Source organism: Tachypleus tridentatus, chromosome 13 (assembly GCF_004210375.1).
Source record: "Tachypleus tridentatus isolate NWPU-2018 chromosome 13, ASM421037v1, whole genome shotgun sequence".
Classification (NCBI taxonomy): Eukaryota; Metazoa; Arthropoda; class Merostomata; order Xiphosura; family Limulidae; genus Tachypleus; species Tachypleus tridentatus.
In genome coordinates, this window is record NC_134837.1 from 163,073,936 (window position 1) to 163,101,427 (window position 27,492).

General features: G+C 35.5%; 1 protein-coding gene across 9 annotated transcripts in view; it reads left to right on the top strand.

The window, feature by feature from the left end:
- Nucleotides 1-27,492, top strand: part of LOC143241135 (membrane-associated guanylate kinase, WW and PDZ domain-containing protein 1-like) — a 120,058-nt gene that overhangs the window by 31,092 nt on the left and 61,474 nt on the right. Inside the window, exon 1 of one of the 9 annotated variants that reach the window (XM_076484742.1) lies at nt 17,054-17,219. The exons of 6 other annotated variants lie outside the window; for them this stretch is intronic. In XM_076484742.1, coding sequence (XP_076340857.1) covers nt 17,069-17,219 — 151 coding nt within the window. In that variant the 5' untranslated portion in view covers nt 17,054-17,068. Of the gene's footprint in view, nt 1-17,053; nt 17,220-24,904; nt 25,445-27,492 lie in introns of those variants that run through there. 2 more of the 9 variants (XM_076484744.1, XM_076484743.1) reach the window with 2 other exon arrangements.

Here is a 27,492-nt window from a genome sequence, read left to right on the forward strand (position 1 = left end):
AGGGTAGTTGTAACAAACCACAAAAACGCTCATAAAAAAACTGCAAAATGCAAAAGTAAAACTTGCAGACCTATAGATCTCCTCATCTGATTTGAATATCCATCCACCTCTTACATGGACGTGAAACAGACAGCACCATTTATACACGTTTGCCTCTCGTGACTGAATATTAAACTTAAGGACTTATGATGCTAAAACTCGGCTTTCGATACTCGCAGCATGAACAGCGCATGTGGTCCATTGTTGCGTAGTGCGCTTAGAAAGAAATACAGTAAATCAAATAGGTTTACACATTCGTGATCTAATTCATTTATTCACAGTGTAGTAAAATCTGAAACTTGTATAGCGAATGGCATCGACGTGGACAGCGTTCTCTTCATTTGTACCAATCACAAACAATCAGTTTTAGCACATGAATAAACACCTCGATCACTGGCACGTAATACAAACTCCTTCAAATTATAAACGTAGTCCTGGGAATTTGTGAGCTTAAGTTATCTATCTTTAGAGGAACGAACACTTTTCAGCCAAAGAAACTTTGAGGGCCAGCCAATGCGTTAACTATCCTCTCTCCAGGTATCCATCCAATTTCAGTATCGTCGAAAAACCTTTGAATTATACGGATCTATTAAAACAACAGTGTGTTCTGAGACGAATACAGAGAAGCCGCAAAGATGGAACGAAGAAGAACCAGAAATCTTGATGATGAAGTTCATAGGGTATGGTCTTGTTCATGTAATGCATACAGTAACATTAATGTGACTGTCTTTTCATTATCAGAGAACAAGCAGTGGTCTGCCTTAACTTTTACCTCGTATTTTTATCCATATGACAAGTTTATCCATGCACAAAGAAGAGGTCAGTGTAATACAACGTTGTTGACAAGCGTTTTGATCAAATGAAGGTTCACTTACACTTTCCTCTCTCTATTATAACCACCATCAAGGAATATTCTTCTGTTTGTTTTGGATCCTTCTCATCCTTTCTGGTGATTATACCTCAAGTTTTCTCCTGCTTCTGCCTGCCGTTTCGGATGTTTAATATAGTTTTTAGAGTAATGGTGGCAAAGTTAATTCGCTCTGTTTTATTATTCTTCCCAGTCAGAATTACGTGTTTCAATATTTGATTTGTATTGGCATAAATGTGTCGGGAAATTTTGCTTGCTGATGAAGAAGATAAAGGCAGCAGTGCTTGAACACAGTAGAACCGTTATGGTTTGGTATTGGATCCTATGTGGAATGATCTTCATCCTAAAAAGTTTTCAACTATATTTAAATTAAACTTTGTTTTTATCGTTTCACCATCCGGTATTGCAACTACTGGAGTAAAACTTCCGCGAGGATAAGGAAAAACATTTTTGAAATCAAATGCCTTTTTATTTTGCTGCAATCATCAGCATTCTTCTAAAATAGTTTGTGCTTATTTTTAAAGATGCTTCTTCCGTTTGTAAATATGTTTTAGAAATGTGTGGAAGGAGAAAATATGAACTGGAAATGCCAGCAAGGAATGTGCAAAGTTCTTCCCGTAGACTTTCCTAGCTTTCGACCATCTGCCTCTTTACTTTGAAATGAACATGTGACGTATGCATTGTAATAAGGAGTTTGATAATACACTATCACGCAGAAAAACAATCTGAGGAATAATAATCGGATTCTTGTTATGCCGGATGGTGTATTAGCAAACTTCTTATTACAATGCATACATTAAATGTTTTTTTAAAGTAAAGAGTCAGGTGGTCGTAAACACGTTGTATATTTACGACGTATGGGAATTATACAGTGTACTTGGAGAAACGTGTGAATTGAAAGGTGATGGTTTACCATTTCTAGATGTAGGATCTTGTTAAAACCTATAATATTTTGGTTGTGCTTGCGAACGTAAATAACGTATTTTTTGGCTCGCGATGGTACTTAGTTGACTTGTTCTAGTCCTTTAGTCTTATTCCCTCTCGATGTGGATTCCTGTACGTGGTGAGGAGACCTCCCAGTTTACCTCCTCTGGGATCTAAGCATCTACTCGCGTGTTTGCCGTGCATGGTGAACCGTGAATGGGAGGAGAGGATTCTGGTGGTTAAGGGGCCCAACCATAACATAACACTTTGGCCTTGAATTCCTGTAGACGAGCGGCCTTGGGGTGGCCCCCCCTTGGGTCAGTCGGCTGGTCCACTTGAACTATGGTCAACCAAGTACCAGTGTTGGATGTTCTCAACAGATGTTGTGGACATTATATCTGATGCTGGTGTTTGGGTATAGTGCGCCCGAAACCCTGACGTTGCTGCAATGTCCTTGTTTGGCATTGTAGTGCATCCCCTCGTAGGGCTCCATGGTGGGTGGAGTCATTGGGCACCGAAACATTTTTTTTATTATGGATCCTTCAATTAATAACTTAAATAAAATAGTGGAAAACAGTCCATAGGTAAACGACTATGTCATGAAGATTGTGAGCAGCAATCTTTAACGTCTGTAACACCCGTACCTCATTTTATTATATTACATTCACTTTCAGACAAACCTTTAGGGCAGATGCCTCCCTTTTTTATTTAGAAGGGACTAAGGGGACTTGCTGGCTCTCCAGAGTCAGTCAGAAAGCTTTGCTCTGGTGAATATTAGTGGAAACATCCACATCTAAACACTGAACTCCTATCATATTCAAAGGCGAGTGGGGATATACCCATTGGGGTTACGTTCTATGCTACTTTGAATTCGTCACGAGGAGTTATTGTTGAGAGGGATTTGAAGAACATCCCCAAGTCGGAGATTCTCGCTGGTTTCTTCACCCAAGGAGCTTCTGCAATGAGGCGTATATCCACTCGCAAAGATGGAATTATGATGTTGACCAGTGTCCTCACTTTGACGTTTACATCACTGCATCCACCTGCCACCATCAAGGCAGGTTATCTTAATTGCAAAGTATGGCCATACATTCCAAACCCTTTCAGATGTTTCCAGTGTCAGCAATTCAGTCACTCGAAGACGTCATGTCGAGTTTCCTTGACGGGTGCTCATTGTGTTGGCAAGGACCACGATGCTTATGAGTGTGACACGCACCCACATTGTGTCAATTGCAATGGTTTTCACCCTTCCTACTTTCGTTCTTGCCCAAAATGGTTGGAGGAAAAAAGAGGTGCAGAGTTTGAAAACGACTCATAGCATTAGTTGTCCTGACACTCGGAAATTGCTGTCTGCTACTTCATCTTGGATGTATGCTGCTGCACTTCGTTCAACAACTACAGTGGGAGTGCAGACAGATCTCTCAGTGCCTCCAAGAGAATCGTTTTCAAAACATATGAAAAGTATTTTGACCCCCATGGGTAAAAAAGTTGATGAATCAACGTCAACACTCTAACATTCATTCCAGTAAACCCATGATCCACTTCTTTTGGTTCCGGGTACTGGCATTTCCTCGGGTTCACCTTCTCGCGCCCCAAGGTGCAAAATGATCATTCGTTCACGTCCTCAGTCGCTGGAATCCTCTTCCAACGACAAAGACCTGCCCAATCGACCCAGGGCAGGATCTATGGAGATCGATAGACCTCCCTCAAATAAAGAAAAAGACGTGGTCGAAAACAGAAGGACACTCCATCCAATTTGCCTACACATAAGTTAAAATGGCCACATTGATACAATGGATCTGTTAAGATTTATGTTCTAATCTGGATGACATCAAAGCACTGATTGCTTTCTACCATCCTGTATATCTTTCCTTACAGGAAGCATTTCTGAAACCTGCTGATACAGTCACCTTTTGGCAGTTTTCTTTGTACAAAAATGGCAGGCTGTGTGGTAGACGAGTGCATGGAGGGGTGGCACTGTTTGTTGATCAGCATGTTCCCACTGTTTCTTTGCCACTCGATACACCTTTGGATGCCATAGCTATCCATGTTTTCTTTGGTCTTACCATCACTGTTTGTTCTCTCTACCTGTCGCCTGGTGAGACCCATGATCAATCAAACCTTAATGTTTTCGTTCAACAGTTGCCATCTCCATTTTTAATCTTAGGAGACTTTAATGAACATTATGCCCTCTGGGAAGGTACTGTTACTGATGAGAGGGGTCGCTCCATGAAGTGTATGCTCTCAGATTACAACCTTTCTTTTTTCAAAACTGGATTCTATAATTATTTTCATGCACCTAATCAGTCATTTACTGCTATTGTTCTCTTAGTTTGATCCCCTTCACTATTCTCCCACTTTTCATGGTGGGTTTTCAATAACCCACGAGACAGTGATAATTTTTCTGTAATTTTGAGTGAGACTGGCCGTGGTCGATGCCACCCGACCCGCGTGCCCACGTGGAAGCTGGATCAAGGTATTGGCCTTCTTTGACTGCTCTTGCAGAACTTGATCCTTTCATCGTCTGTACGCCATCAGTAGACGACTGCATGGCAGCAGAGACTAACTGTATTATACAGGTAGTTGCTGAATGTATTCCTAAAACCTCGACATGTTATTAACAATACCCTCATCCATGGTGAAATCCTGTCTGTCATATAGCACGGAAGGCTCAAAAACGGGCCTGGGATACTTTTCAAAGGTATTCCACACTCTCGAACCACATCGCTTTCCAGCAGGTCCGTGTACATGCTCGATGGGTAAGACGTCAAAGCCAGATGGAACCTTGGATGAAGTTCACAACCAGCATATCTTCTACCACCAGTTCCAAAGTCGTATGGGACATGAATGGAAATGTCAGTGAGCAGTATAATTCTGTTCCCCTCTCAATTTTGCTTTCTAATCGCCGATACTTTAGGTGAAAGCTTTCAGTGGGTATTTAGCACTTCTTTCTCTTCCTCCACCTCCTTGGCCATCAAGACTCGAGCAGAGCAATCACATTTTTCCTTTTGAGCTGATTGTTACTATGAGTGTAATCGCCCTTTTACACTGGTGGAACTTAAACTGGCCCTCCATCAGTCTGGCATTACATGGTCGGACCTGATGATGTACACTACGAGATGCTGCGCCATCTATTTCTTACTTCTCATGCTATTCTTCAGATTCTTTTTAACCAGTTCTGGCAGTAGAATGTTTTTCCTGATGTCTGGCACCAGGTTATTGTACTACCTTTCTCTAAGCCTGGGAAGGATCTGAAGATTCCTTCAAACTACCGTCCAATTGCTTTGACGAGCTATCTGAGACTTTAGAGAGGATGGTTACTGCTCGTCTTGTTTGGTTCCTTGAATCAATCTCCTCTTGCTCCCCCAGTGTTGGTTCCGACGACAGCATTCCACCTGATTCCACTTGAAACGTTAACCAGAGAAGCCTTTCTCAAACGAAAACATCTTGTATCAATAATCTTTGATGTTTAGAAGGCTTATGATACAACATGGAGGTACGACATTTTGCGAGACCTTCATTTATATGGGCTACATGGCCATTTGCCCATTTAAAAAAAAAAATTTTTAATGGAGAGACAATTTCAAGTACTTGTGTGTTCGACACTTTTCCCGTTCTTTTCTACAGGAACTTGGAGTCTATCAGGGCTGTGTTTTGAGTGCCACACTTTTCAGTATAATGCCATCACTTAACAACTCCCTCTTATTGTTGCAAATGGACTCTATGTCGACGACTTTCACATCTCATGTCAGTCGTCGAACATGAGGTATATTGAGCGACAGCTACAGAATGCCTTCAATCGTTTACTGAAGTGGACCACAGCAAACGGTTTTAACGTCTCTTTCTCTCCCTCTAAAACCATGTGCATCCCTTTTGCCACCAACTGGATATTCACCCTGATCCTGAACTCTGTATTGGTGAAGTTGTGCTATCTGTGGTCCCTGAGACAAAGTTCTTGGAGCTTATCTTTGATTGTAAGTTGACTTTTATACCACACATAAAGCAGCTACAAGTCAAATGTGCAAAAGCTTTATTGTGCTCTTATTCTATCGAAACTCGACTATGGATCACTGGTCTATGGCTCTGCCAGGACCTTCAAGATGCTGGATCCCATTCATCATCAAGGACTTCGCTTCTGCACTGGGGCTTTCTGCACTTCCCCAGCTCAGAGCTTATACACAGTCTCATGAACCTTCTTTGCACCTCCGACGTTTGTAACTGTCTTTACTGTATGCTTCGAAATTTCTTTCCTTACCAAAGCATCCCACCTGGGGTTGTCTTTCCCTTCCTTGGTGGGCCATATTTTTTCAGAACAGACAATCTGCCATTGCTCCTTTTGGCCTTGGTATCCAGGCGCAGTTGGATGAATTGGGTTTGTCCTTAGATAACATTGTTGTATCCACTGGTCAGCCCATCTCACCATGGCTTCTTACAGTTCCTAAATGTGACCCGTCCTTTAGTCATCTGAGAAAAGCAGACACTCCCAATTGGAAATACTGTCTGTTATTTGCTGAACATTTTTCGAACTGTCCTTCCATTCCTATTTATAAAGGTGGTTCAAAATCAAGTGACTGTGTGGGCTCTGCCATGGTTTGTTGTAGTTCAGTGGTTGCACACAGAATTCCCTCTACAGCTTCTGTGTTCACTGCTGAACTGTATGCCATTTCTCTTGTACTGGATCACTTAGAAGCTAAGCAGTACTCAAATTACACTATTTATACTGACTTGCTTAGTTCTCTAATGGCCCTGGAATTGCTTCATGTTAGGTGACATCCTGTTCTCGCCGATATCCACAACCGACTGGCCTATTTCTCTTTAACATCTACTTCTATCCAGCTTTTCTGGACACAAGGTGACGTTGGTATTCGCGGGAATGGTCTCCTGTCACCTTAGCTAAATCTTTCTGCTCTGGCACTATCATTGCTGTGCCTGTTCCATACATGGACTATGGTCCTGTATTCAAGGCTCGTTTCTGTGCCAGTTGGCAGTCGACTTGGAGTGAGCAACGTGAAAACAAGCTTTTCCAAAAAAAAACAATAACAACCCTGTATTGGACTTTGACCTCGTTTGCGTAAGGATCGTAAAGCAGAAGTTGTCCTATCTAGACTAGGCATTGGTCACAGGTTTTTATCTCATCGTTTTATTTTACCTATGACTGATGCACAAGTGTGTTGTCTATGTGACACTCAGGTCACAGTAAGCCACATTTTACTGTCTTATCGTCATTTTTTGTCCCAAGGTTTATCCATAATGTTAGACTATCATTGGCGATGGTGACATTGTCCACCTTAGAAATGTTTTTAGGTTTATAAAAGCCATTAATCTTTTTAATGCTATTTAAGTTTTTAACTTATAAATTATACCCTTTTTTAATGTGTCTCGCTTTTAAGAATTAAAGTACTAGTTCGATTTGAAATTAGAAAACGTCCGTTATGTCAAATAATTCGAAACTAAGACTGGAAAGGTTAACTTCAGATGTCTAACGCTGATGTTTGAACTACCCGTGAGTCATTCTTGTGAGTTATAATAATTAAATTTTTTTCATAGAAAGTCTTTTAAAACTTTTGTTACTTTACTTTCTGTAAAAGGCCGTGACGTCAAATAACTCGAAACCATGAATGGAAAGGTCAACTTTAGATGACTAACGCTTATGGTTGAACTTACCCGTTAGTCATTCTGGCGAGTTATGATAATTCAAATTGTGCTACAGAAACTCCTTTACAACTTGTATTACTATAGTTTTTCTCTTACTGCTGTAAACTAGATATAAACATTGGATTTAATGCTATTTAAATTTTTAACTCAAAAATTAAACTTTAGTTTTATTTTACCTTAATTCCTTGTTCCGAATTTTAATAATTTTACTTAAAATTTAACTTTTTACCTGATGTTTGGCGCAGATACTTAATTGCTTTGCGCCATAAAACACCAAACCTGTGACCCGCCATGGCCAGGTGGGTTAAGCCGTTCGACTCATAATCTGAGGGTCGCGGGTTCGAATCCTGGTGGCACCAAACATGCTCGCCCTTTCAGCCGCGGGGCGTTATAATGTGACTGCTAATCTCACAATTCGTTGGTAAAAGAGTAGCTCAAGAGTTGGCGGTGGGTGGTGATGACTAGCTACCTTCCCTCTAGTCGTACACTGTTAAATTAGGGACGGCTAGCGCAGATAGCCTTTGAGTAGCTTTGCGCGAAATTCAAAAAACAAACAAACAAATCAACTGATCAATTTCATCTATTTTTAGACGCCCTTTTTTTCATTTTAGTGCATTACTTATGTGTTTGGAATTTGTGAATTTCTTATAACTGTAATTCTAGTCGTCAGTGCTGGGATTTCCTAAATCCAAATAAAAGGTAAAATGTCTATGTATTTTGCTTTTTATCTAGCTTAACATTTGTTTGCATACACTCTTTATTCTATTTAACGAAATGATGTTATTTACTGTTCACTCGGGAAGGTGTTATAGGTCTTGTTTCATGTAAAACATGACACATCGATCTTCATCATCAACTGTGCATCGTGACTGGTTAAACTTCCTTTAAAAATCACATTCGTACTTTGGAGCTGTGAGTGTTGTGAGAGTGACAGTTAAGTCTAACTCTTTGGTAGCTTATACGTAGGCGGTACGAACTAGTTTCTTTCCTTCTTGTCTTTCACTTCATCATTAGGGACAGCTAGCTCAAATAAATCTCGCGTAGCTAAGCGTGAAATCCAACAAACAAAAATAGCGTCGAGAGCCTACTGAAGTATGTAGAAAGACGAAGAAAGACTATACCTCTTTTTTGTTTGTTGTATAGCTGAATGTAGCAGTGAAAGAGTTAATATTCATTTTTTGTAAGTACACACATTTGCTTCAATGTTATGAATCAAAATAAACTTAGAAAATGTATAACTATCTTCAAAATTACATAACTGAAGGACTTGAAGGATTATACTGTTTGTTTCAATAATCACAAAGTACACACACACCAAATGTTTTCAAAATCGTGGATGATTATTGTTTTAATTATACTGAGTGTATTTAACGGTAATGAACTACAAAAACATTTAAGAAAAATATGCAAATTTGCATTTCATTAACATTAAATGAGACTGCCAAAAATAAAAATAAAAGGGGTAAAAACAGATATTTTTAATTATATTTATTTGTATTAGTAAATATATGGTCAAAACATGGAGGAAAATATGTAAAACAATAAAATTAGAGATATTTTAATCAGGTACCACATTAGAAAATTTTAATCTTATAATATATTTTTGATACAAACAGACATTGATATAATTATCAGGCTATTTATTGCTAGTAGAGGTCTCGTGAGTTTCCAGGCTGGTATGTTGTCAAGGCTGTACGAATTAGCTCCGTCAGATGTTGATTTGTAAGGATTGCACGATTCTTCGAATTCATAAACTTCATTACAGAGTGCAGTGATTTACATCAGTATGTTGTGCTGAAAGTTGAGGTGAGTCGCACACTGGTTTTCTTCAGGATATTTTATTTCTGGAACTTGCTTCCACATCTCAGTTGTAGAACGGGATTTATGGACTATCTTTAGACCCAGGCCCTCCTGTAGTTCTATTTGTTCCATTTCCACAGCAGATGACTCCGTAGCCAGAGGTTTGAAAATTGGACAACCATCATTGATCACATCAACTATGAATAGATTTGCAAGAAAGGGGAAGCAGTGCTTCAGCTTCTGCAAGTCCTCAAACCTGTCTAGGAAATTATCAAGCAGTCCTTGTAATTTATCTTTGTTTTCTTCCAGTTTGTGGTGTTTTAGTTCAATATCAGGGAATGTATTTACTCTCCTTTTGAGATTGGGAAAGTTACTGATGTTTCTTGACAATATATCTTTGAAAAAGTCTTGTTTAATTCTGAAAGCTGAAAATTGTTTGAGTAAGATCAGAAACAATCTTATTCTTCCCCTGGAGTGCCAAGTTGAGAGTTTATAGATGATTCGTTATATCAGTACGGAACATTAGATCTTGCATCCATTCATCATTTCCCAGTTGAGGATAGAATTTTTTTCTTCAGAAAAAGTAATAATAGTCTCCAACAGATCCACAAACCTATTTAAGACATTGCTGGTTGACAGCCATCTCACAATGCAGTAGAAAGAGACATTACTGGGTTTATCTTCAAGCTCCAGTTCTTCAATAAAATTTTTGAACTGTCGGTAGGTTTTCCCATTTAAGCATATGAAATTGACAATTTCGAGAACAAATTTCATAACATCTTCATACTTGAAATATCTGCCTGCCAGATGTTCACAGTGAATAATGCAATGAACAGGGAGAAATTCTGGAAAGCTGGGATCAATTTTCATAAGTGCAATTAATCCTGCATTTTTCCCCACCATTGCAGGTGCTTTAATCTGTTGAAACACTGACGAGTTTATTTAGTGGAATATCAGCATTTGTTTAAGGCTCTGTCAAGCGACATTTTTAATGTCAACACCGCGAGTTGTTTCTTTTATTGCCAGTAAGTCCAACATCTTTCAGTTACATCAGAGGAAACCTAACGAACAAATACCGCCAGTTGTGGGTTGTCTCGTATATCTGTAGATTCGTCAAGGGCTAAGCTGAATGCAAGGGAATTCTTTAAATCGTTTTGTATTTTTCCTGCGACATCAACACTGATCTGGGAGACATACGTGGCGTGAAGCTGGTGTTTGTGCTATTAGTCATTGAAGTTTTGTGTTATTTGGATCTAACACTGCCACAACTTCGGCTATATTCTTCTTAACAAATTCACCATCAGAATATGGGCGTTTAACACGAGCAGTATTACGTGATATAACAAAACAAAGGTCGAAACGTTGTTCTTTCCTTATCAATAAAAGTGTTAATATCCATATCATCTGTTCTGAGATACATAACAAAACTAGCTTCAGTCGTTGTATCAACTTCCTTACTGAACGTCAACAGTGTCTGCTGGCTATTTACCTTGTTTTCCATATTTCTGATTTAGGGAGATAATCAGACGAAATGTTTTTGTGATTTGTTTCATAGTGGCATTTCAAGTTACTTGCTCTGTAATGACTAACACATTGCAGATAAGACACAAATGTTTCCCTCCTTTAACGGTGAATGCAAAATCTTCCTCTCACTCTGGCTTAAAACTTATGTTTTCATCTTCATACTTTTGCTTCTTACAATTTGATAATGCCATCTTCTTTCACAAAATTTTCACAGACACTTCTAAAAATTTAAAGTGAAAATAAACAATAAGCTCCAACACGTGTAACGCAACCGAACTACAGCGCCCTGTATCACATTAACACTTCGATAATTTCATTGCCTGCAACACAGCTACACACTCCACAATCACACGATCGCAAGTCACGCCCACTAAAACTAACATTGTCAGCACGGTCTTGTATGATTATTGATTCTCCAGCACAAGTTTTTTTGTAATTTTTGCTCATCTGAAATTTCTTTAATCCCTGACTCAAATCTAACATTAAAATTAGGATTTAAATTATTTAATGTTCATAGTGAGTAAATATATTTAACTTACGTTTTATTCCAGTGGTCTCTCAATTTATACCCGGTAAATAATTATAAAGCTTAAATTTTTTTATTTACCTTTTATATTAATTATGATGCAGAAAAGGAGCTCAGCCAACATATTTCCGCGAGCCGCACATACATGTTAAAGAGCTGCATGTGGCTCGCGAGCCGCACATTACATGTTAAAGAGCTGCATGTGGCTCGCGAGCCGCACATTACATGTCAAAGAGCTGCATGTGGCTCGCGAGCCGCTGTTTGGCCACCCCTGGATTATACAGATAAGTAGTATACACGTTATTGTGTTATTACCTTTCTAAATCTGGAGACGTGTATGAATTGAATTAGGTCTTGGATTGGAATCATGGTGCTGACATATGTGCTTTACACTAAGTGGTGGGTGCTGCCAAGTGTATTTTTTCTCATTGGTCCATAGTTCAAAATTAGGTTTTGAACAGAGGTTTTTGACCTTGCTGTTAAGCCAATCAGGTAAACATACAAAATGAACTTGTGTATCCAATATACTTATGTATCATGTAGATATTTCATGATATCATAGGGTGTGTGGGAGTTAAAGTATTAATTTCATTCGTTTATTAAGGAGTGGTTAATTGTAAATAAACATTTAAGGTACAACTCGTTCACCTTGAATGATTAAGTCGTGAAAATATGCCGAACGTTATTGTACTGTCCTGTTTCTTTTTTTGTATTGGCCGTGCAGCTGTGAAACATTACTCCAGTTTCCTGTGTAATTGTAGAATTTACTCCTATCATGTTTCGCTGCAAATACCGCTCATGTAACTATGACAATCTTGAGAGCTTGCGAGTGAAAATAAAAAATGTGTAACAATATGTCAGTATAACCCCTAATATGTTTGATCGTAATTCTCATCTGTGACAGTGAACGTCTGGGTGACTGACTTTACAGCCTAGCATCTCACATGAACTAACTATAGAGCTACTAAAGAGTATCCAGTGGGGTAAACGTATTAATTTACAGAATGCAGTTTGCAGTAAACTTAGGCTTGTAAAACTTAACCACGTAAACCATACGTTTATGTACTGTAATGCTACTTAATTTAATGAACCAAGGCGATCCTGGTTGTTAAATAAAAGCAGTTAATTTGCATACTTCCTAGGGAATAGATATATGGTAATTACAGAAACACTCCTGTAGACGCAACCAATGTATAAAGAAGAATAAAAGTTAGACACTCGATAATGACGCAGGATTCAACCCTGTTATCCTTATAAGTGAGCACAGTCTTTGACTCAGAATTATGAAATGTAACTTGAACAGGGTAATGTATGTCACGTGATTTAGGGGGCAGAACCGTATTAGATTCTATATAAGGGTTGAAAATTGATGGCCAGTTGTAATTTAACCATGTCCTAGCCTGCTTATATAAAAAGTTTTACACATTTCATTTGTTGAGACATGCATGAACCGAATTCATCTAGGGATTAGCCTGTAAAAAATGGCAATCCGAGGGTCTTGGATTGCAGACATGGATGTTTATACTTATTCTGCTTAAGTTAAGACATTCTTTCTAATAATAACACAGCGTAGAGGCCAAAGCACCACGAATGAGAGACATTTGCCGAAGTAACTATAGAACAATCCTTCCGTCATGTTTTTGTTGCATTGGCCAGGTACTTGAAAGTCACGTCCGCGATGTTTCATTATAAATGTTTGTTATGTAACTGTAAACAGGTATTCTCATAATGACTCGCTGTAAATATTTGCCATGTAACTGAAAAATGTTACTTCAGTCGTGTTAACGGTGCTGGCCACGTGATATTTGAATTTTTTTGTCTTCATACATGTTAGAAACCCGACGTTAAATTTATGAGCCTTATGTACACCATTGAAAATTATTCAGGTGGACTTAATCAGTTTAATGTTCTTCTTGATGAGTTACATCAGAGACCTAGGACGGTTGATGGCATGTGTATATTTGTGTTGTTACGTTTGTTCTATTCGGTTAAATTTTTAAATTCGCATTTCTGTTGTTTTTGTTTGTTTGCTTTTAGCAATTTGCTTTAGGTTATTACGTGATTAGTAAGAGTTGGTTGTATTTGCATATTAGGAGAGAATGACGTATGTTCACTAAAACACGAGTTTACGTAACTTTCGAAACGTAGAATGATAGCTTTTGTGTTTGTTTGTGTGTTTTCTTATAGCAAAGCCACATCGGACTATTTGCTGAGGCTTCCTAGGGGAATGGAACCCCTGATTGTAGCGTTGTAAATCTGTAGACTTACCGCGCTATATCAGCGGGGCCCATAATAGCTTTTAGCCTATTCTTTTGAATTGCCGATATATTAGTTGTTGATGTTACTTTTCAAAAAAGAAGTCATTTAAAAAATGTATGATTACAATGATCTATAGCAATACAAGTAGTTTTGAGGTTATGGATTTTACACATGAATGTTGATTATGTTTTCTGTGACAGACAGTGAAACATTGTGTTCAGAAAGCTCTCCATGTGCCTGTTTTGTTTTTGGTTTTTTCGAAGCTTTCTTTTTATTAAATATGTAATAAAAAAAGAGTCGTCAGCGTCCTTTTATAGGTGTTAGTAAAGCCCGTCTATTTTTGCTTTTTGTAAGCAGTATCTTATAAGTATATTACGTGGTTTAATGTAGAAAGGTGTATTTGTATGTGCATTGTGTGTCTACACGAAGTGTGGCAAGCTTTAGGAAAATGTACAAGTCTGTTATGCAGAGAAAACCCGATGTGTTAAAATATCATTTATGAATTGATGACGTCATTCTGATCCAAACTATGACAGGTCAGTTGCAACGTAATGCTCATGTAAAGAATAAAATACGTTTGTCCATTTTTCAGTTTTAATATGGTATTTGCATATCAACAGTTCTTTTGTGTTTTTTTTCCACTATCCGTCTGGTATTTACCCTCCTTTATCACGAACTCTCTAAAAGGTCATAGCATATATACTTTAACCCTCAACCCTGCACCTTAGGTTAATTTCATGTTTGACGTTCTGCTTCTTTTGCACAATTTTTTTAAAAATCAACTTGAACGTAAACTGGCCAGAAACATGTTCGAATTATTGACAGTGAGTAACTGTATACATTGTCTGTAAAATAAAACCTACCACTTTTCATTCTTTTTTTAAGCTGGGTCTCGATAACTTCATAGTGAAAATCTAAGTATGATCATTCTGAAATTGTGTCAAGTACATTTAACACGGCGTTCCTTATTATATGTTATGTAGTTATGAACGTTTTTGTTTCATACTTAAACTAGAGGAGTACCTTCTAGAAAGCTGTTTTGACCCTTAGGTACGTCTGACCTTGAAATAATCTCGTAGGAACCATGGCTAGACACGCGCAAGCCCATTATCTTTTTACAAAGTTATAAGGCCCAAATAAAATGAATAAATCATACCTTAACGGTGTGCACATGCATATTATTGCGTAAAAAATTCTAGACTCGGTTTTGTCTGTTATCTGTTTAATGTTTTCCCTGACATTATGCATTTGACTTGAATGCTCTAACACTGTTGTATAAGTTGTACTTCTACAGAAGTTTGTATCGACGATCATGTCTGTGACTTGTGTTAATATAAGCTAATTTTGTCACGCTAATGATTTGTATATAAGCTTTATGGAATGAACACGACGTCGAGCTTATTTTTGTAACTTATTTTGTTATTAGTGTTTTTGAATAAAAAAAATGACTAACAAACGCCAGTACGGTTTTAACAGAACACCTAGTTCGTATTTGAAGTATTGTAAGGTTTAAATGACTAAGTGTCTGTGTAAATATAAATATAGGAGTGTTTGTCACACGGTAAATAAATAAAAAAATTAGTCAGTGGGTTGGGGATTGCCGCAGGTACTCTTCATAACTTTTCCGCCGCTGGACTCTGGTGAATGGCCAATCGCGCGTGCCGGGCGTAACATCATGGGTGGACTTAACGTTCGGAATGCAGTTAACGAAGTTGGAACTTCTTTCAAAAAGCCGCCAATGTGAGAGGATGACCCCAACTTCTGACGAGGTTTCTGAACGTGCTTTGTTTAGTTTTTCTGTGGACAGATGTTCATTTTGAACGTGTAAAAGGATGGATATTCGATGTTTTTATGTCCAGTGTAACCACAGTGTGATGACGCAGGACAGAATCTATAAAATGTTTGAAAAACAAAGATTTCCATTTATTTTATGCTTGTGACTAGAAACGATAATGAATTTGCTCTAAGGGTCTCTATGTTCACACAGTCTTAGAAATCAGTGTGCAGTGTATAGTTTCTCGTTTGGAAAGTCGCATCATTTGTTCCAGACACTTGTGGGGGTGTATGTTGAGCATGATGTTGTTTTAAGCTGTGTTACTTAATCTGGATTCAGTTCGTGATGTTCATTATCACGTGCTACAGAAATGGAATGACAACGCATCATTTAAGGTTTTGTAAGAAATTATAGGTAGACAAAGCAGATTTGGGGTAACCTCAATTGTATACTTTCTAGGTAGTTTTTGTTAAAGCACTGTAATAGAAGACAGGAGAAAATTCTAAAGTTTAACTAATTTTGTACACTGATATATTTTAAAGATAAATTCGTAATATACGAAATGACATTGTACCTGGTAAGGCATCTTTGCGTACGTGAAGTTTTCCATTTACAACATTTGTATGTTGTAAATTGAATATGGGTTAGGCACGTGTAGAACAGGATGTATTTACTGTTTTCACTCTTGTAGAGAATGTTTTAGAATTTTACACTTCTTCAGTGTAAAGATATAGCTAATGAACTACGTACTCAGAAGTGAGTTTATACAGCGTACGTTGAATTATACAAATTATACACTTGTAACATAAATGTGATGAGTACGTTGAAACTTGTTATCATAAAAGTACTCGACCTCTTTTTAGTAGTTTTCTTTAAATCCTTCTCTCCAAGCGATTAATGAAGTTAGCTGTATTATAAATTGTTTTTTTTATATGATCTTCGCATATCCTATCTGAGGTCAGTACTGTTCTTTATGTTATTTACCTTTACCTTACTAACAAAATGTATTGAAAAGTAACGCTTACATTGTGGTGAGTATCCTGTTTGTAAAAACTTAGTTAAGAATTCAGACTGACAAAATTTAACAGTAATATGTGTGTATGGTGGTGGTGTTTAGGCTGTATGTTTAGTTAATGTGGTGCACCGTCTTACATCAAAGTGCTTATGGTGAGACACTGAGATGCTGGCCTAGTCGTGTATATACAATACAACTGAATGTTTTTTTTTTATTTAGAACAATGAGTGGGTGTTAAATCCATTATAGAGGTATTAGCAGTGTTATATATACAGACTTTTACCATGGAATAAGATTCTTTTGACCTTTGTAGATTTGTCAACTACTGTTTCATTCATATTTACTGCTGCTGCTGTTAGTTATATTTAGTTACTAAAACTTACTCCTTATTTTCTTACACAAAGTGTTAAAAATAATAGCACAGTGCAGGCTTTTGCAGGAATGATCATTGTTAAGAACCATACATTTTCACTCCAGGGAAGAGACAGACACCAAAACTCTCTATTTTGTCACACCTTGAAATAGTATGTCGCATATTGCTGTTCAGATCTTTCATCTGTAAATGGTCAGTTGAAAAGAGGTGCCATGTGTTGTTGGTCAGTTTAATTTCTATACTGGGATGTAAAAAAATAAAAATATACGAACATTTTTAGTTCAGTGTTCTAAATTTTTAACCCAGATTAAATGGGACCCTTTAAAGGTGTACTGACTATTTTTCGAAAACTTTTGTGTTGGGACAATTCTCCCAAAAACCATCGCTTAATGTATGAGGTTGTTTACAGAGACTCTGAAGAAACAGAAGTTTTGTATGGTATGGATGATCAGCTACCCATAGGTACGTAACATCAGTATATGTAATACAGTGTTGTGTGCTTTAGTTATGAGGTTATTTTAAATGTGTTTGGTAGTTTCAAATTCTTATAAGGATGCATTCATAATTTTGAGACTATTGTCTGTGAGACACGGATCTTGGAAATTAGTTATTTTTAATGAATGGAAGTATCAGTATGTATATAAGTATTCTTTACTGAGTAGAAACTAATCATAAAGTTGATAAGGAGAATATACTTCTCACAGATATGAGCAAATTTCAAACTATTAACTCATTAAAGGGGAACGTATGGATAAATTGTAAAAGGTTTTTAAAGCCTATTTTGTGTTGAATTTTCGTGAATGTTTTACAGTGATGTTAAAGTTATACAAGTTACTTGATCAGAAGAAATACCAGAGAAGCAAATTACAAGTTGCATAAAGTCATTATAATGTGAACAACAATGGTTATAATATCTGTGTTGTCACAATGCGTCTCATTGTTTTTAACATGGATATTGATTTGTTTGATGTTCAGTTGCGTCTCTCACACTATTGTTTTGTTGGTATAATTGAAATTTATAATATTTTATCTGTAACAAGGAAAACATGTATTTGATGATCTGTTATATGATCTGAAACACAGTTGACTAGTCATTCAACTTGTTGTAATGCAACACTACTGTTTAATTTCTGGCTTTCAGATGATGTCCAAATAAAGAGTCATCTTTACATGCAGAATCTACAGCAAATTAATTAATTATTAAATTATGTCCTTCCAACTGAAATAACCAGTGATACCAGTTTCACTAAGCAATGCTGGGCATATTGACCTGAAGATGACCTGAGAGGGTCAAAACATTGTTCTGTACTTTATTTTAATTAAAGTTTTAATACCTGTACCAGCCATCTTTAGAATTCATTTTCACTTCATGTGGATTTCTCATTATCATGAATATGTTTCACTCATTCCCAAGAAATGTTCATTGGTATCACTTGAATGTATAACACTGGAATATTAGAATTTCTTACGACTTTGCATTCCATTCTGATAAAATGCAAGAAAACTACCATAATTTTGCCATTCATACATCATAATTCATCATAGTCTTTATTAATAATGTCAAACATAACAACCTTTATTATCAAGTTCTGAAAAGTAACTTTCTTTATTTATTTCCTTCACCATTGTCCTTTTGTATTCATTTCCCATTTCTCATGCATGCATATGAACATTTGACCTAACATATCAATATAACTGCCTAATGCATATAATTACAATATATATTCTTAATTCTTAATTCCATGTGGGTGAAGAGTTGACCACTTGGGTATTTTATATAAGCAAGCTTGAAGGACTAGATTTTTGGTGATGGGAATTTGAACCAGTGACTTGCAGCTTGCAAGTTAAGCACCCTAACCACCAGACCATGTCAGGCTATACAAATAATTACAATATATTTTATTTTAAATACATTTCCAGTGTGAAAATAGAAGATTGTTGTTGTTGTAAATTTTTTCGTGAAAAAAATGTTTGTATGAAACAAAATCTTACAACTTCGTGAGAGTTTGAATTCAAAGTAATCTTAAAGACAAGATTATGCCATTATGTGTGGCATGGATTGAATGACCAAAAATTTGCATAATCAATATTTAATTTGCATAATACTAAACTGAGGAGATGACTGACATTATTTTATGTTTATAACTGATTTTTTGTTATAGGTATAATATTAAAAAAATATATTATTCTTCACTTCTTTTGTAGAGTGTAATCTTAACTCATTCTGTGTCAGAAAGCAATGTTGACTGTGGAGTTTATTCACTTTTATGCTCATTAGTATAGAGATGTCAACGATTTCAAATGACAGAGCATAATGATTGTAGACAGAGCCCTTTATCATTTTCAATTACTAGGCCTGACCAATGTCTCTAAGCTGTTTATTATTATATTTATTATTATAACTATTATTATTCATTACTGCTATAGATTGCTCATTTATGACTGTGTTTTGTGTATTTAATAAATAAATTTTAAAAAATTTTTTGAAAATTTTTTCATATTCTGAATTTTTACTCATAAATGTCGTTATTTGTGTCATTTTGTCTTCGCCTCAGCCTTTTGTTGGTGAGATGCCAATTTATGTATGTCTGGAACAATCGTTTATCCCACCATGTGCCACAGAAAAATCGATGTGACAAACTGTACAAAATGCATGACTGTCACTGACTTTTGTTACAATAACCAGATATTTTGCACTATACTCTTTCCTAAATTTTTGATTCACAGTTTTAGCCCTTTTAGATTTCCCAGAACCAAGACAGCCTGGTGAACGAGACCTCTTTTTTTTCATTTGTGAATGATTGCATTGGTGTTTCTATGCCGCTTAGAAAACGAGAAATATCCATTTACACGAGCACTGATTGGCTGACAAGCACTGATGACATAACTATGGGTTTCCCCATGTACCCAGTATGGAGACACACTACACTGAAACTATTGGTAGATGTCGGAGATACAAATATTTTTTATTATTTCAAGCACAAACATGATTATCACAAGTAGTCTTTTATTTATTATCAAAATTTATTTGTATCTCACTACAAATTTTCTTTTCACCCCTTTCAAGCCCTGGAGGAACAATTTATCACTTTATTGTATAGGCCTATATAATATATAATAATTTGGGAGTCGCAACAAGTCATAATATTTGTCTGTATGAGCATATAGTCGTAATGATTATGCTCAAATCGTAATGGTTGGCATCTCTGTTAGTATTATCACAGTTATTGGTTTAGTTTTATCATTGTTGTCACCTTGTAGTTATTTTATGTAATAGCTGCTCTCTTGTAAAAGTATGTTATACCAGTGAGTAGTATTGTAGGCATATCTTTCTGCATGCTTTTGTGTAGAGTAATAGAGTAATAAGAATATTACTCAACAATATTGCATTCTTCTTGTAAAGCTAGAGGAGAAACACCTACTTGCCTATGGTATTTATTAACATCATTTTCTTGTAGAGTCAGAAGACCAATTATCATCTGTGTCTGTTATTCATCATTATTCATGTAAAGCCATAAGAGGAATGCACATTAGTATACATTAATGTAAATCATCAACTCTTTTTAAAACGTTTTTATCATTATTAATCATTTACGATCTATCTTCTATTATATAACTTTAATTAGTTGCTTTAAGTAGGGCAGAAACAATGTGATACTCAAAAAGTACCTAACTCATGGTTATGAATGTCTTCTTCCTCTCTCTTTTGTTAAATCCAGGATATGATGGCTTATACTTTCCTGTGTTAAGTATTTATGGGTATTTCAAAGTACAAAAAAATTAAATGGTGTAAAAGCCAACCCAACAACTTATTTAACAACAAAAAAAAAAAAAGAAAAGAAATTGTTCATTTAAGTATGTTCCATTTTAGTTACATTTTGTTAGTGTGGGCATATACATTAGTTCTAGTCATTTGTTTCTTCTTATTGTGTTGAAATTGGTAATATGAAACTAAGTAATAAGCAAGAAAACTGTATAATCAGTTTTATGCTTATGATGTCGGTAAAAACGTTTTAAATGATTACAGACAGTGACAGAATTATATAGTCATATGAAAACGTATAAACTAAACGAGTTTATAAAAACATTTTCCAGTAACATAAAATTAATCTTGTAGAGAACTTGTATGTTGGGCTTGCATATTCCTAAGTTTCTTTGTTGTATATCTCCTAAACGAAACTCCTGTACCTGTAACTAGAATGGGTATAGGATAATTTTTACATGGGGGTATCCCTATTTAGATGTACAAGTTGCTTTTATGTAGTGCAGTGAGAACGTGGTCAAAGCATGTTGTAAGTTAAGTGCTGGTTTCCTTACTTGATGAGAGTTTATAACAACATTCATCTCTTCATGTATTACAAATAACTTGAAAATGACAAATAAGTATTGCTGTTATCTAATAAATGTATGTTAAGTCAGTTCTTGAATATTTAACAAAGATCTTGGTTCCCACATTATGAAGAGTGAAACACAGTAAAAGGAAGTGTGATGTAAATCTCAACTGCGTTTTCATATTGATTTGCTAGTTTGGTAATGTGAAATATTTATTAAAACTTACCTGTATTGTAGTTTTTGTTAGTATATTTCTTTCTTCAGATGTTATGCTGCAAGATGTATAATAAACAAACATGGTTGGAACATAATTCACTTACATATCACTAGATGGCGCCGATCACTATTAATAAATATACTGTTTTACTTTTCTTTTTTATTAAAATGACGTGAACATTTGTTTATATTATGATCTATGTGTATATAGATAAAGTATATACAGTACTTAAATGTGTAGCTGTAATTACGATACATGTAATTAAAAATATAACTTCATCAATGATATATATCCTCTGTTTTGCAGGATTGCTATTTGATAAATCTTAGTGGTTAAACAGTTATTAGTGTGGTGTTTGTGTGAGCAAACGCGCGCGCACGTGTGTGTGTGTGTTAGTTTTTCCCGAGATATGCGTGAGATCTCTCTCTCTGTGAAACCGACAACTCAGTTTCTCCCATGAGAAGGCTTGGAGAAGGTCATCACCTGTTGGATTAATTTGATTACGAATAATTCACCTCTGTAATATAAAAGTTAGAAGAAACTTTCAGGTTTTCAAAAGCAGTACAAATAGTTCAACGTGTGTTGTTTTTTAAACTTAAAACTACACTGTACACGATGTAAAAGTTAAGTTAATGATAGTATTGGCCTGGCGTCGCGCTAAACATGCTCGCCCTCCCAGCCGTGGGGGTGTATAATGTGACGGTCAATCCCACTATTCGTTGGTAAAAGAGTAGCCCCAGAGTTGGCGGTGGGTGGTGATGACTAGCTGCCTTCCCTCTAGTCTTACACTGCTAAATTAGGGACGGCTAGCACAGATAGCCCTCGAGTAGCTTTGTGCGAAATTCCAAAACAATGATAGTATTACATATCCTCATCTTAAAATAATCCGTAATGCTTAGAAACTTTGTGTAGCTTTTCGAATTGCAGACAGAATATTTCGGCCATTAATTCATCTATCCTTTTTTGCACCTAACCCAGTTATATCCACTTGTCAATATTTTTCATTGCTGTGGTGGTATTTTATTTATTTATTGAGTACTGATATTCTTATTCAGTGTTATAATTTATATCTTTTTTAAAGCGGTTTCTAAGATGACCGAAGTGAATCAAAACAAAACTTTGATATGCTTTGACAAATTTATAAGAACACAGTTCTCCACTTGGTACTGAGTTGTTTGAAGAAAAAGAAATCCAGGTCGTACGAGATCTGTTTATTTTTTTAAGAGTACGTAATGGATGTAGAAAAGAAGCTAAAACGGGGTCATTTAGCCAGATTAATTTATTGAGTTCATTGTACTGGATAGTTTATAACCCCATGGAGAAACCTGTACAAGAATAGCACAGTTGCTTTTTTTTTTTTAATAGCGTATCAAAATCCACTTTTAGGGGAAGGAATGTTTGTGATTTAATGAATATCGCGTTATATATCCCGAAAAATATCAAAAACTTTGAATAATGTTAAAAAGTAAAGTATAACAGAAGATATATTGTTAAAGACTAAGGTCTGTCTGGTTTATGCGTTTTATGATACGTGATTGCGTTCGTTTCTATTAGGTTGAGGAATAATTCGTGAGCGTTTTTAAATAATTTCATTCAAGCATTACATGCAAGACTATACAATACTTCAATGCATGAACACATTACACCCAAAACATTTATTATGATACTTTATTTCATGTAATACCTAGGTATATAGTATGCATTGTTTTAAACGAAATTGCAAGAAATTAAATGCGAAAAGCAGATGGTGTCGAAAATGCTCGATTTTGTCCACTTGACATTCCATTTAATGAGCTGAAAATGAAAGCAAAAATTAAAGACATGAAAATCAAACACACCATCTATTAGAGCAAAAAAATATTTACCAAATGACATGAAATATTTTGCGAAAGCGTTTCATTTATGAATATATTTTTGTAACTTGAAAAAACGCTCACGAATTATTCCTCAACCCAATAGTATTGGAAAACGAGAAAAATAAGCGTTGAAAAGATTCATATGTTAGTTTTTACGTTTTATGCAAGTTCTCTCTGTGTAACAAGTCTACTATTTTAAATCTTGTTATGTACACCTATGCTCAACCAAATTAGCACAAACTAGAGAGAAACATGTATATTGTACTTGTAAAGAAAATTAGTATTATTACTCGATCTGAAAGAAAAAAAAAAGGCCTGGAATGATAATGTTCTTCAAGAAAGATAGCAGGTAATATATTTAGTTAAGGGGCTAACTGAGTACAAAAATAACATGTTTGGGTCATTCAATGGTAAGCTGTTCTTTCCATGAGATTTTGACTGTATCTACACTCCCAATTCTGGCGGTGGTAAGAATAACAAAAGCTGCTTGCCATAGCTTTATTGGGTTAAACTAGAATATGTCAGCTGATCAGATATCTTAAAGTTTAATGTAAAGTCATATTTACCACCACAAACTAAACTCTTCTTTTAACGAAGAAACCAAACCATTTGTTTGAATACAGAGCTAGAAGCCTTCGGTGACATGTGTGGTCGATTTATAAAACAAAAAATGGTTTTAAAATATAAAAAATATATACCATACCAGTATTTGTTTGTAACTAAGCACAAAGCTGCACAATAAGCTATCTGTGTTCTGCCCACCACGGGTATCGAAACCTGGTTTCTAGCGTTTTAAGTTCGCAGACTCTTACCAATGTAATTCTTGCAGTTAACTATTGAAACGGTGTAAAACGGATAATTGAAGATGCAAACGTTTTTCTTCTAGTTATCCATTAGTATATTGTGTTTCCAGTGGAAGGGTGGTCTTCCTTTCTCTTCTTTTTTTAAGCCACATCAGAAGTATAATGTGGGAAATATTTTAATTTTATAATCTGAAGGCTTATGTAATGCCAACTTTACTTCACAGTGGTCAGTAGATTATTTTACTGTCTCTATGTAGTTTGACAGTTACGTGAATGGAAATCTAAAAAACATTGTCAAGTTTCGTGAGAAATTCTCAGGAGTGTTACTAGCAGCACTCGCCAAATACCCCTGGGGCCATAAACACGTTCTTTGAAAACATAGCACACGTACATAAACGAAAACGTACAGTGTGCTCAACTTGGCCTGAATTTTCCAATTAGTTGCGAGTTGAAACAAGGTGAGGTTAAACCAATAAAGCATTAGGCCCGTTCACATTGGTGGGCAGGAAGAAGGACTAGGCCGAAGATCTTCGGACTATGTATCGAGCACGCTGTTGCTGCTTGCTTGGCTGCTTTTACAGGAAATCCTCACAGTGATTAACAGCGGGAAGACAGTGCATAGTGTCTGAAGCTGATGGATATACTTCGTTATCTTTCGTAGTGAGTGGTCTTCGACAATGCCCTTTTCACGCAAGTTGCAGAACCAACGGATTTTCACGAATAACGTATTAAGTGGTGAAATATTCACGTAATGAAGTATAGTGTATAACGAACATAACAGTTTTAATTTGTGAAACAATAAAAATATAGTTGTACTGGTCGTGCACTTTGAGTGTTAGATTGTTAAAAACCAAAGCCTGGAGAACGTTTACAAGTGCACTGACGTCAGTTTTGTTGCGAAAAATTGCAGGTTTGAAGTGTAGTAGATATTGTCGTGCTGGCTTTGTAGTTTTGTTGTGAAGTGTTGTTAGTGCAGTGGTACCATCCAATGGTGTTGTGAAACAATCTTATTGAAGTTATTTCTGGAACTGCCCTGATCGATTGTTTCGTCATAGTTTAATTTTATAATACAGAGACTACGTAATGTTAGGAGATAACTTTTGATCGCTGATTTGTTAGATACAACTTTTTAAATGTTTTAATAAACTTTGGGGTAAACTACCACTGGGGTTGTATCGTAACATTCAAACAGTGTGATAACTTTCTTTCTTCAAATTAACAGTGTATTATCTAGTATTTATCTTCACTTGTCAGTTTTTCTTGTACAAAATAAAGGCCAAATCATGTGTATATTTCCTGTAAATAATTGTACGAATGAACATATTTATAATTTTTAAGAGCATGTTGTTACCGTTATCTTATTTGTGATAACGACGCAAGCGTGAAGAAAACTAAGATATTCTACGGTTGAACGAGATCCGTGACTCATGCCGTTGTGTAGTGGATTGTTTATTCACCGTCATTTACGGAAAAATGGAGGTTTGTGTTGGAGATGAGTGATGCACCACGCAATTATCAATCTATCTCTTTGTTTTTTATATTTTCAGTAACTGTTATATTAATATTATGAAATAGCTGTTAGTATTAAACATCTCTGAAGACTAAGGAGATTTGGATAAAAATATTAATTGCAAAGCTAAATGTTTGTGGGCAAGAAAATAAAGTTACTTTATTTTCCTATTATTATTATTTTTTGAGGATTAATAATAGGATTACATGAATTTTGTACTTGATGCAGGAATCTGGGGAATTCATGAGGTCATTTGATACACAGGCTTGTTTTTTATAATAACTTAAAGCTGTTTTGTATGGGTCTTCAAACAATGATTTTTGTTTTGTTTTTTCCCTGAATATAACAAAAACTTGTTTACTGAAAATAAGTATTGCAGCCAGTGTATTTTTAAGTACAAGTTATTCTTGTACAACTATAGGTTTTTAAATGTTTGAGGGTTTCAGGAAAAACATTAATTCTAAGCCAAGGATGTATTCCTTGAATTATGTTACCAGCTCTACTATTAGTACAAGTTTCGTTTTTTGTGAAGTAATTATATGTAGGAATATTGCTATTTGGCTCTTATTCTAATCACTGTAAAATGGATAAAGAAGTGATTGAAATTAATGGTTATTTTTCTTGTAATTTTGTGTTAAGTTACTTTTTATAGTGAAACTTTGAGAAGATGAGCCAAAATTACTTTGATCATCCTAGCTTATAATTGTTTTATCAAGGATAAATTTTGTAACAATGGTTATGTCAATATCATGTACTAGATGTAGGATATTAAACTGCAGTTATAAAAAATGAGCAAAATTATTGAGTTTTAGTTTGAAATATCAAAAATGTAAAAGATCTTAAGAAGAGATGATTAGGAGAGCAACTGGTTATTATTTTGTTGAGCATGGCACATTGGCAAGCTTTCAAAACTTCAGTAATAGTACTGGAATAAAGTGTGTCATGTTAGTTGATTCAACTTTTCTAACCCACACCTGTTTTTCAGGTTTCTCAACTTGATCAAAGAGTAAACTAATCTTGCAGACACTATAATTTTTTTTTTAATGTTTATTTCGGCAGCATTACTATATGATTTTTGTTTTTGAATCTGGAGGTAGTTTGAACCTGAGGATTTAGAATAGAAGTTCTTCTATGAGGTCATTATAATGAAGATGTGTTTTAAAAATTGAACTTTTGAAGGTTGTTATCAGGGATTGGCAGTCAGAGATTGAGTGTTGTGGTTTACATTTAGTGCAACTAATAACACCTTTCATTTCCAATATTTTGTAATGCTGAGATTTGATAGTGAGGCTTGGTTTTAAAGATTAGTTGGTTTTCTTGTAATACATATTGGATATGCATTAAAATATTTTTACTGTCATGTATTCAAGAATAACATTTTAAGTGAGATGAAAGTAAGTGCTGATTGAAAATGGAGGAACCATCTGAAGTTTGATAAAGATAAAAACTATGCTTATAGTCTGTTTAAATGTCTGAAGAAATATTATCTGAGCTTTTCATGTAAAATAGGTTTTAATTCTCAAAACATCTGGGAGTAGCACTTTTTAGATAATATAATTATTTTTTAAATATGTTCTAATGGTCTGTTTTTTCAGTTTTGCTTTTTTGTGTGTTGGTTATCACAACATCTGATAGTTCTTGTAGTTAGAATTTTAAAAGTAAAGTGTAATGACTTGCAGTACTTAATTATGAGACTATTATGACTGAAGAGTAGTTCATTTTAACAAAGCTGTTTTTCTGGGTGGTGTTTTACTTCAGCAGTTTCATCAAGAATCAAGACAGATATGAAACTATAATTTGCATCTAATAAGAGATATAAAGGTTTAGAAGATTTTTTTCTAAAGTCTTCAGTCGTAATGATAAAATACAGTGAAATATGATATTTTAGTCAAGAAAAACTTGTCTAGGTGATAAGAAATGACAGCCATCTATACATCAATCAGCAATTCAAATCTTTTACAGACCTAAAATGATAATGGAAATTAAAGTATGTGATACCACAGGTAAACACTAGTTC